Here is a 12,207-nt window from a genome sequence, read left to right as displayed (position 1 = left end):
ATCAAAACTGCACAGGAAGGCACACTATGTTTAAAGGCATCTTTACTTTCAACTCTCATTCTGAACATTCTATCTGTTGTATCGAATACAACTGAGGATTGCGTGAATATATTCTTAAGAGACATCCACACCATCTCCCAAACTGCTTTTTTGACTGGTAAGACTAAATTCAGCACCCAGTATAGCACATCTAAGTTTCTTCTTCCATTTCATAGTACACTAATAAACACCTTTGCATTTTTTTTTCCTGACTGCAGGCTTCACCCACTCATTACTCAGTCCCTTTTCCAGATTTCTTCTGAATAATTAAGATCTGAACGCAGAACTCACTCTCTTGGTGGCCATACAACAAAATAGTCCCTTTAATCTCACCTCTTCTTTTCTAACCATTAATAAGTTATAAATTCATAACAGGACCTTCCTTTTTTTTTCTGACAACTCAATTTGTTTATAAGTATTCAATAAGAAAACCTGTCAGAAATTCAGTTTCAGGTACAGTATTATCACTTAGATCACCTTTATCCAGGCACTCAACATGTCACACAGTATGCATTTCAAAGAACAAGTCAAAGTAATGTATAGTCATATCACAGTTTGCTGTCTTAGACAGTACTAATTTTAGTACAACAAACACAGAAGGAGCTTGTTTGTGTATGCATGTACGCCTGTAAGAATACATAAGCAGGCATTTCACAACTGTAAGTGATGAAGGTATTCTAAGAAACATCTTCATCCATTACCTTACCTGACTTTTTTGTAGATTAGCTTCTTCTAAGAGCTGTATGCAATCTTGGACTTTTGCAACAGCATCATACTTCTCCCTTTCTAGATTAGCACACTTTGTCTGAAGCTCTCCTATTTGTTTCTCCAGGGCTGTTTTTTCTGTTCTCAGCTGCTCAGTGTCTTGGACAGTAACACGTAATCTACAAAACAGTAATAATTTTACTCATTTGACAATAAGATGCTTAATTAGGACACTAATTATTTGAAATAGGAAGTATTTATTCATAAGTTGCCAAAACTGCATTTGTGATTTTCTGCTTGTTTTTGGACAGAGTCTTTGGGTTTAATATTCATCGAGTCCTAGAAAGAAAGAGAATTAAAGGAGTTAATTCAGATATCTGATCTCAGAAGATCCGTAAAAGAATGTTGCTATCCAGGGATACATCACTGAAAACGTTCTATATTAAAAAAGAATAGAACAGCCCCAGAAGGAATAAAGTTTTCCTCTGTGGAGGAAATGGAATAATAGGATGTGGGCAATGAAGTTGCAGCTATACCATTAGAACAAGAAAACCACTGATAATTTTACAACAGCTCAGAAATTCTTATTGTTTAATTATGATTGTCAGTATTGGCAAGCACGAGAAAGGGCAAGAGAGTCTCAGAGCTATCTTCAAAAACATCTCAGAAAGTTCCACAAGTGCTGCTGCTTCAATAAAGTGCACGGTTCTAAATATCCATAGTGAGCACTTTGGCAACACTTGTGCTGCCTTTTCAAGCAGCCATGCCTTTTTGCTTTCTAACACGTTTGTAATAAAGCATAGAAAGACAACTATTCTATTTTTGTAGAACCAAAGCACAATTTTTGTAGAACCAAAAATGTATACATAACAATAAAACTAGCTAATTCCTTAAGAATTTCTAAAATAAACTCCACAATGCTTAGACCAGTGAAACTCATCAAGTAGAGGTAGCTGCACAAGCCTGGCCAACTCCTCAAAGTAGTACTTGATGACACAGTCACAAGGTTGGTTATTTGGTTTCTAGAGCTATTGAAGAGTCTGCTAATCATGCTCACAAGGCTGTGATCAAGAAGGGAAGATGAACAGTCACACAGCTATGTCAATAAGCAATTTACAAATTCTTCTTAGCTATCAGGTCATTTGACTATTGTTAATAATTCAACAACTGTTCGTGACACTTGAATCAAAATCACTGTGCTCAGCTAAGTGTGATATCCTTGGAAAGGGAAGGGGGAACCTGATCAAGTCTTAGATCTTCCAGTAGATAGAGCTGGAATTAAAGTTCTACTCCTTAGCAGGTATTCAAACTACTTTTGTAACTAGCATTTATTGCTAGGAAGTGTGCTTTCACAGTTTCATTACATAATCTTTGTAGTATAAAGATAGCTGAACCAAGACGTGAAACCAAATCTTATTTAACATAGAAAGACACATCTGTATTCATCTCAAAATCAGCTAGTTTACATAAACATTTTCAAATTCCAGTGTGAATGTTTTTCTTTAGAACTCCACCTAAAGCTAATGAGAATTGATTAACTAGAATTTATGCACTAGAATGAAAAAAACGTGCTTCATTTTTTCTCCATTACAGTCAATAAAATCAGGTGGTCTGTTTTATCATTTCAAATACATTGAAATCAGAAGCTGTTCTGAAAGGTTGCAGAATAGAACAAATAAGACAGAAAGCAGCCAAGCATAAGGTACCTGTATTTTGAGAAAACAGAACTGCTCAGAAACACAAAGCCAAGAGCCTGAAAAAAACATAGTATTTTACCTCATTTGCATGTATCCTGGTATTAACATCCAATGAGCTATATTTACCTTGTTTCTAATTGTTTTATACTAGACTGCATTTGCTGCAAGCGTTTGTCAGATGCCGTTTCTCTTTGCTGGGCAGATACCACATCTTCTTCCTAGAAAGAATATACATATTATCCAGACATCATCTGAGCTGCCCTGAACAAAATAAAGATATACTAACATAAAACACATTAGAGAACAAGTTCCTACTAATTTAATGTCAGCATTCAGATAACTAACTAGTCACTCAGTTGCAACAGAGAATTATTCCTTTCTGTAAAATACCTTTCTCTCCAATTGGCTTTGAAGCTTCTCTGTCAATCTGGTCATTTCATCAACCTTAGCATTTGCTGTCCGCCCATCTATTTTGGCTTGCCTGTACAAAGAAAACAGTCTCTGAATTACATTTCATTTATTATAGGGGAAAAACCCAACTCCATTACAATTTTGTTGAAATAGCTGTGAAGGGCAGTCAGATTTCATGGTATTGTTTTACTACAGGGCGGAAAAGCTTTCCCCCTTCTTCTCCATCTTACTAAGTGGCACAGTGAGAGAGGAATACCAAATTCATGAAACAGTTGTCCTCTGGAAATTACTTCTTATGGCTAGCTTAACAAGATGGTGTATGTGTTGATTAAATATTTGGGAAGACTAAGCAATCAAAAACTTTATGTGATTCAGTAACTTAATTATAGTTGGCTGCAGATACTTAGTAGAGAAATCTTTTTCAGAATTAGATTTCACTTTTTAAAGCAATTTGTTTAGGAATTAAAAAAAAAACAAAACTATCATTAACCACTTCTGAAGAATTTCACTCATGTGCTTTGTAATCTGAAGAGGTTTGACAAGCTGAAACAGAAGAGGGGAAAAAATAAAAAAAGGGCTAGTTAATGAACTGGAGTTCCTCCTCAGTAGAAAAGCTTACTGAGACAAGCAACCCTCCTACTCCTCTGACTTGGGAGCAGGAAGACAAAGAGAGTCCTTCACTTGGGGTGTAACCTAATTTTTCAGGCTGTGTATTAGGCTAAATTTAAAGACCAATGATTGAATGTATGATAAAGTTAAAAAAGAGCAAACTTATTAGATAAGCTAATGCAAACTGGAGCACTAACAGCCATGAAAGAAGCTAGAAAATATTTAATACTGTTAAGAATCAGCTTCGAGCAAAAATTCCTTATAGAAATAATAATTTTGATTTGATGGCATAAAAGACAAGAACATACGATATGAAAATTTTAAGCAAAATATAAATGATCCCAGAAATTCTATACCAAATACGTAATTTCAGCTTAATGAATCAGAAAATCTAATTTGGTTATAATATCTTTAAAAAGCAAAGATAAAAACATTATTCCCAGACACACGGTTCTCATTGCAGGTCCAAAACTTTGATCTTACTCCATTTGAATCATGCACCCTTCTCCTACAAAAAGAACTGTTAAGTTTATGAGGACATTAAGTTGCTTCCCCCAAAAGATTTAAAATGTGCTGTAAAACAAAACAAAACCTCAAAACCCAGCATAAGAGGGGAAAATAAGAAAAATATAAAGAGCTCATAAAACTCAGAACAGTTTAGGCATTAAAAACGCATTTTAATGATCAAATTCATATTCAGATCAAATTCAGAGGTATCTGTTTAACAGGCAACAGATTGATTCTATCTTTAACATAGTCTTGGCAAGTTATCTCTGTTTAAAAGCGTGAAAATTCTGAGATGCAGATACCTGCCCTAGCAATCCCAATTTTCCATCCTAGCAATGCCAACAGGGCTTTGAAACACTAAAGCAGTAATAAATGTTCTAATAAAAATTCTAGTGGATAAGTGAAATCTGTTCAAACCTCAATTCTCTATAGAAATACATAAAATATTACACTGCCTCTATGCATGGCAGGTATGACCCTTTAATATCTAGTGTAATAGTACATAAATAATATGCTAATAGTACAGCGTAACTGTGCATTTTATATTGAGTTTCTGTTAACACTGATGAAAAGCAATGACTCGGTTCTCAAACACTTCTTGGGGTAGTTTTTGCTCAAATTTCAATTTTTTATTTTGAGTAAGGTCAGCTTCTAATCTAAAGAATAAAAGCTAATATAATCCTGAAAGTAAATTCCAGCAGAACTCTCAATTTTGTCTTTTTTCCAGATTACTTGCTAAAAAATTAATGTTCCTGTCTTCCTTTAGGGATACATACTAGAGATATAGGATGACAATATGCCAGGAGTATGTTTAAAGTGTTTCATGGCCACATGCGTCAGGTTGTATAATTGGCTATATATTAAAATATCTAAAATTAATCAACATACTTTTATAAGCTTAGCAGTATCAAAAGCTCCAAAATTACATTCAATCATGTAATACCAACCTAAATCAGAAATTTAGCGTCTGAAGTGAGATGACTATTCCATCTAAGTATCCACAGGGCTGGAGGTCTAAATTCACTCACAGTTTCACTATGTAACTGGATTTTGACCAAATTGCATTCTAATGAAAACCCATCTTCAATTTTGTTGCGATATTGACACTTTGTTGTGTTTTCAATCACAAGTCAAACATTGACTGTTTCAGGGAACAGCTGAGCCAAACAACACTAACTGGAAATATGCTCCCCTAACAGTAATGATGCACACATTTCGAACAAACTTAAGAGGCACTAACTGAAACCATTATAACTATCACTATCAAGTCAGTTTGCAGTAAAAACAAGACCCATGATACAGCAGCAAGTTCGAAAAAGCTATAGAAAAGATATTTAATAATTTTTTAATTGCCTGGTTTATACCTCAGTTGTTTTCGTAGCTGCTCTAGTTCCACATTCTGTTCTGTTACAGTTTTCAGAAACTGCTGATTGCTCTGCAAAATAAGGAGATATTTGTAACATGTTACTTTTTGTATTAAAATTCAGAATTGTTACAGGGCATTTCTACAGAATATAGTACCATAAAAATAGCCAATAAGGTCTACTTAACACTGGGGCTGGTGTCTAAGTGCCAAGATTTAGGTAGACTGTTTTAGAAAGGCAAATGCAGGATGATGTTACCTAATCCTCCCCTTCTTTCCCCATATTTTGGTAGTTCCTGAGATTAGAATTGCAATAGCTCAGGCATACAGACGGTGTTCTAGAACACCTTGTGACAATGAGTACCACAGTAGACCACATATTGCTGGAAAGACTTCCTTTGCTTTAGAGACAAGAAACAATGATCAATTGCTCCTCTTTAATTTTTTTCTATGTCAGCTATAGTGCTGGAGGTGTCATTTGTCTTTACTTGTCTTCTCATTTGAGAAAAATTTCATTATTTTGTTACCCATCTAGCCTTTTCTAGATCTGACATATACCTTACATTAAAATATTAGAGATGACCACAACTGCAGGCAGCATTTAAGATGCTACTGCACTATGGACTTAAGCACAATATATTCCCCCCACAGTCCCCAGTTGCTAACAGTCTTCTTGGGTTTTTTGACTGTTTCTATGAATTGTTTTCAGACACTTCCTACTTCTAAAACACCTGTTCTGAGTGGTAACAGTTAATTTCAAGACCATCACAGAGTACCCGAAGAGAAAGCTGCCTCTTGCCCACATGCATTATTTTGCTTTTATTAATACCAATGAAATGTCAGATAAAATTCAGATACTCAACATCGTAAGACGTTTCTGCCTATTTCTGCAGTTTACTTCAGTTTTCACTACCCTAAATAGTGTAACATCACTAGTGAATACTGCTGCCTCAATACTGAATCTAATTTCCAGAATATTTATGAATATACTGAACAACTCTAACTGAGCACATCTAGAAAACACAGCTGGTTTACTGCAATAAAAAAACCTGACTAATTACTCTGTCTCTTCACTTCCTATTTTTCAGCTCATTAGTTCAAGAAAGGGCACACTTCTTTATCCCATGACATGTTTATACCTTTGGTAACAGACTTTGCCAAATGTTTTTTGGCTAACACAAACAAATAGATTACCTTTATCTCAATGTTGTCAGTTTCATGTCTTTCAAAGAGCTCACATATTTCACTGTCTCCTCTCCACATCATCTCTTTCCAATTTTATGATTTTAAGCATTCAGTGACTCTGGTTTTTTTGCACTACCTACTACCGATTTGCTTGTAACAACAAATCAGTCTGTAACTTCCAAATCCTCAGCCAAACTGCTTTAAAAGCTCATCACTGTACTCGTTTTCAGACAGCAACCACCCAGTGACTCTAAAGTACCTAAAGAATAATTTTGAAAGCATCATTGACTACATAAAGCAAAACACTCTGAGTGCATTGTTTTGCTTTTATTAATACTAATGAAATAACTTGTAAACAGGACAACTGCTTGCAAGATACAGTTCTGTAGTAATCTGCAATATAATACTCAACACTGATAAGAGTGTTTGGAGTATTGCACTGTTTCCAGCACCACAGTTCAAGAATGATGACACAACTGGAAAGATTTTAAAGTGAGTAAAAAGAATGATTAGACATCTCAAAAACATTATCAAAGAACACTTAAAGACTTGAATTGCTTCAACAGATTAGAAAAAAATGGGGGAAGGGAAAGCATGGCAATATAGGTAATATACAAGTTTTCAATAACAGAAGCGCTATGACAAAGAATGTAGTAATCTTTCCTTCACACCTGCAATAATTCACAGCAAAGAAACAGGCTTGTATTTTAACAAGAGGTCAGATGTGAGGAGAAAAGGTGTGATAAAGTGATAAAGACAGAAGAGAATAGACTGCCTAGAGTGGGTTAGGAGTCTTTTTTGCGCTGCCAGTATCCAAGACAAAACATTAATCAAAAACCACACAGGAATCATATCTTTCAGAGAAGCTGCTGCTCAGCCAGACAGTTCACCAAGTCTTTCACCTAGATTTTTCTATGATATTAAAATTGTTTGTCAGTCCTGGAAGTCCTAGGCTAAAGTGTATCTAAAGATATGGATGAAGCACTAGAAAATGATTAGAGCTCAGAAAAATCCTCGAGAAGGTCAACGACAGACACTGAAGCCAAAAGAGTCAAACTAGGAATCCATAAACATGTGGCAGAGCTAGACTGTATAAGAGATCATTTAAATAATTTTTTCTTTTGTGAAGATGGTTTTGAACGCGTGACTGAAGTAAACTCACATACTAAACTTCTGAGTGTAAGCTTACCACCGACTCCTTGAAGAAAGAGCTCACATAATATTAAGAGCTAACCTCTCGGCCACCCTGACCTGGTGTTTGGAGTGCAGGACAAAAGCCATTACTAATTGATTTTTGACTGGTTCCTAGAGAAGTCTGCAAATCTAAGTGATACAATTTCTCTGTCAACCAGGTATGTATGAAGGACTCTTTGCTTTTCTTTTATACTTTGAGAATCTAGTAGGAAAAAACCAACACAGGTCACTGTTCAGAAGGTTCTACTTACCAACTCTATTTTCTCATTGGCTATGTGCAGTTGCCGAGTCAAGTGTTGAAAGCCAGTCAGTTGATCCTAAAAAGAGAATTCAGAACTTCTTAGGACAGTTATCATCATAAAGATGTCATTAGAGAGTTTCACAGTCAACTGAAAAAAAATTTAAAAAAACTTATACTGCAGGAAATTCAACATACCACTGTAGATTTTAATTAAGACTACTTTTAGCCGTTGACCCAGGAACCTGGAAAATTAGATTTACTACTGAAAAATGCATCTAAATTTCACTGAGTTACAAATCGCCTCCTTCTAAAACTCATATACAACAGTTTCTACCAAAATATGAAAATGTACATGAGTAGTGCCTTTAAGGAGCCACACAGACTATGATGCTACTATAAGCATTTTTGCTAAGCACAGTTGCAGACATGTAGCCCTTAATTAAAAAATGCCTGGATGGACACATTCAATTTGCTCTGCCATATAGGATGTCTTATGTCCGTACAAAAAAAAATAATCATTCAGTTAAACTCTAGTCTCTCAACATGAAATTTATTGTCCTAGGAAAACTAGCATAACACAGAAAAATCATCTGCAGCATGCCAAGTGTCTTTGGAGAATAAAGAGGAATGAAGTCCCTGAGCTGGAATATCTACTAATTGTGCTGTTTATTCAACAGTCTCAAGGTCAAGCATACGCCAGAAACCTATTCCAACAACTCCCTTATTTACTACGTCCAACCCTTACAACAATATCCTCTCTCATCTTAACTTTTTGTCAATTATTCTAATTTGTCTTACCTATTTCTGTTTACCTCCGATAGCTATTTTCTGCTCCTCCATTAAAAACAAAACTTAAAATACCAAAACTCATTTAAACAAAAAGCCATTTTCTGTGCGAGACCAGTAGCATTTAGGAATAAAAGGCAGTTTTGTTCTTGTTACAATAGTATTAAAATCCACAAAGAATTTAGTTACCAAAAGTGGAATCTGACAGTTCTAAACCCTCCAATGGCTACCAATGACTCCATATGCTCTACAACATGGATGTTAACAAGTAACTGACAATTCAACACAAGAAATAATCTAATAGAAGGAACAGGACCAAAAAGTTGGAACTACACCTAGATAAGAGAGTCCTCATAACTATTACTTGAAATAATTATGAAACTTGACAGAACACAAGAGCTGTACAGATATTATTCCTGCTTCTCGGAAAACAGCATATTGCTGAGCAAGACTCACTATCTCAAAAGAAGAAAAATCAGTAAAAAGTTTTTTTGTTATAGAGGTGAGCTGTAACTATGCACACAAGTCTAGTGTGCTTGAAAATGGAAAGGAAATGTCAAAAACTGTGTAGCACCCCTTTACAGACCTACAAATTTCTATAGCAAGGTATATACAAGCATTAAATTTCTATTAGTTCTTCACACACTGAGCACCTTTATGTAGCTTATCAGAGCAGAACAGTTTTTCTCAGCCAAGGTTTCCTGAAAGGCCTTCCCCAGGAATAGCAGAAGAGAAAGAAGCTGCTAAACACAAGCTAGCATTAGAAGCGTACTGGTCAATTTGATTTTTCATCTGTTTACGCCTGTTTCTTTACTGAATGAAAACAGGAAATGAAGACTACTTTTCCCACTATCCCACTGTGATCTTACAAATTCAGGATTCAAACATAGGAGAAAACAGGAAAGACTTCAACCTTTGAATTCAGAAATCTTTGGTAGCTTTTTCAGTTGTTGAACTCTACTGAAGATTTCCAACCATGCAATTCAAACACGATTATTTATATGCACATACACATCTTATGCACATATAAATCTATATGAACTAAGACTCAAACTCAGTAAATTCCCCAAGTTCCTGCCCATATATTTGAAATAAGAACTTTTCCAATCATAACGATGTATTTAGCTCATGAATCAGTGATCACATCTGACCACTCAACTTTAGATGACTATAATGGAAAATAATTAACAGTACTTGTAGAAACACCCCCACTTCAATTCGGTTACAGACACAGAATTCCTACAGTATAGAAAAACATTCCAAAATTAACAAAAATATAAATGAAAATTACTTTCTGCTTTTGCCTTTCAGCCACATGAATCTGTGTTTCAGTCATGCGTTCCTGGTATTGCTGCTGGAGTCGATCATGTTCCTGTAACACGGTCTGCCAGAGTTCTATTGCTTGTTCTTTTTCCTGTTACAAAACAATGGTTTGTATAAAATATTCTATTATATTCTACTTATATTCATCCATCATTTAGTAAAAAGAGAGGTCTTCTATTTCGAAGAAATGCCATTTTCTGTACTTTTGTCTGCACAAATTACAACTAGAGACGCTAAATACCAAATTCAGATGCAGAAAACCAGACACTTACAAGTTCAAATTCCACCTAAAGGCAAACTGCAAGTTTTCCAGAATTTTTTTTTACAGCTCAAACTTTTACAAGTGTTTACTGTAGGCTTACAGTATTTATAATATTCAAATACCAAAATTCAGCTGTCAATTTAAATTCAACTTAATCATACACATCAGGATTGACACATCGTTTTAATAAGCTCAACAAAATTTGGTTCTCTTTTCAGATTTAAATATTATTTTCTATATCCCACATATAGTTGCCTTCTCATATCACGTTACAGTGTTTTTGATTAAAACAAGCTACTACAAAAACTTGAATTGATCAAAGTAATTAAGTAATTTCCTGGTCACAAACTCAATACAAAGATCAAGTCAACTAGGTAAAATTACAGCCACAAATTAGTATTAAAAACTTCTTATATGAATCTAGGAAAGAAGTAACTTCAGGTCTTTAAGTTGAAAGTCTGAGTACTTGTTTCTTTAGCTACAGAAAGTCAAGAGGGCCTCAGAATAGGGTAAAGGAACTCTGAACAAATGAATTCTGAACCAAGAAATAAAACAGCTTCTCCTAGTCTGTCAAGGCACAACAACAGAAATATAAGAGCACAAATGTTTCATCTCACACACTTGATTTGTCAGTTGTAGTTGTTCTTGCAGATTTCTCACTATGTCTTCATCTGCAGGAATATCAGTTCCCAGAGGCATGAAAGGAAGAGCCTCCAGTTGTTTCTCAAGAGCCTCTTTCAACTCTGCATGCAGCCTGAAATTCAAAGAACTAAGTTCAGCAGAGTATTTAATAGAGATGGTTTTTAACAACTGAAGTATACTGTACCTTCAATCTGCACATACTATTTACTTCTAAGTCATATTTAAATCTATTAAGTTATTTTCTATAGACATATTAGACAGTTTGAAGTAGTTTAATATCTAGTTCTTTTAAAGAAACAGTTAAGTCTTCTAAAGCAGGTGCTGTAATCTACATTAAACGCTTAAAGACTCTAAGCTTGTGAGTATGAAATCTTCAACTATTAAGTAGATTCAAGAGATTTCAAGGTCTTAGAAAAAAAACCACAACAAACTGTTTAAGGTTTAGAAATCAAGGAAAAAAGCTGCAGTAACAGAACAGTGCAATTATTTACCTCTCATTTTCCTTGGTGACTTCTTCAAATTTTTTTCTCATCTTGCTCATTTGTGCCTATCACAAAAACATGCAAGAGTAAGCATTCATTTAAGTAACACAAACTTTGGTAATTCTTTCAGCTTTTAATTCAGAGTGATAACGTAGAAGATGGACAATTTAGTTCAGCATAATACAGTAAGTGAAAGTCAATTTCTTTTTTTACGGAAGGTCATCGGATGCCACTTAAATTTAACAGCTGCCAAGTCCTGTTATACCTAAGCATTCAGAAGTTATTATGAGCATTAAACTTAATTTTGGAATTCTTATAGCTCTTACAGATTAATTGTTAATTATCTCAAGTTCTTTCAGGAATACAGTGGATAACTCTCATCATTTATTCAGTAAGCATTTGAGAAAAGAGTTTAGCAATTAACTGAGAAGAAACCTGAGTTACATGAATCAAATGTAACTGTTTTATTAACTAAATAGCGCAAGAAACCAATATTGTCTTCTGAAATTGGTCAAGCTTAAAGACTGCATTTGCAGAATCTTTATGACAAACAGATTAAACAAATTAAGGGCATTAAACCAAAACCAGGGTATAACTTCTGCATGTAGATCACAAGTAAAAATTGCTTTCTGTATGCAACAGGCTTTAATTATTAAACATATCATCTTGCTTTTTGGTGATCATAGGAAGCTTTAAAAAGTTTTATTTTTCTGTGGTTAAAAGGAGGACAGTCCCCCTCAACCTCAGCCTCCATGATAATA

At 34.7% G+C, this 12,207-nt stretch overlaps 1 protein-coding gene across 1 annotated transcript in view; it reads right to left on the bottom strand.

The window, feature by feature from the left end:
* The window catches only part of SCLT1 (sodium channel and clathrin linker 1), a 39,003-nt gene that overhangs the window by 23,048 nt on the left and 3,748 nt on the right, over nucleotides 1-12,207 (bottom strand). Inside the window, exons 5-12 of the mRNA XM_014949954.1 lie at nucleotides 11,456-11,511; nucleotides 10,944-11,076; nucleotides 10,029-10,151; nucleotides 7,962-8,027; nucleotides 5,333-5,403; nucleotides 2,832-2,922; nucleotides 2,568-2,659; nucleotides 746-923 (exon numbers count right to left, since the gene is read on the bottom strand). Coding sequence (XP_014805440.1) covers nucleotides 746-923; nucleotides 2,568-2,659; nucleotides 2,832-2,922; nucleotides 5,333-5,403; nucleotides 7,962-8,027; nucleotides 10,029-10,151; nucleotides 10,944-11,076; nucleotides 11,456-11,511 — 810 coding nt within the window. The remainder of the gene's footprint in view (nucleotides 1-745; nucleotides 924-2,567; nucleotides 2,660-2,831; nucleotides 2,923-5,332; nucleotides 5,404-7,961; nucleotides 8,028-10,028; nucleotides 10,152-10,943; nucleotides 11,077-11,455; nucleotides 11,512-12,207) is intronic.

This window comes from Calidris pugnax, unplaced genomic scaffold, assembly GCF_001431845.1.
Source record: "Calidris pugnax isolate Ruff unplaced genomic scaffold, ASM143184v1 scaffold42, whole genome shotgun sequence".
Taxonomy (NCBI): Eukaryota; Metazoa; Chordata; class Aves; order Charadriiformes; family Scolopacidae; genus Calidris; species Calidris pugnax.
Note: the sequence above shows the minus strand (reverse complement) of the source record. Positions and strands in the feature narration are given on the sequence as shown.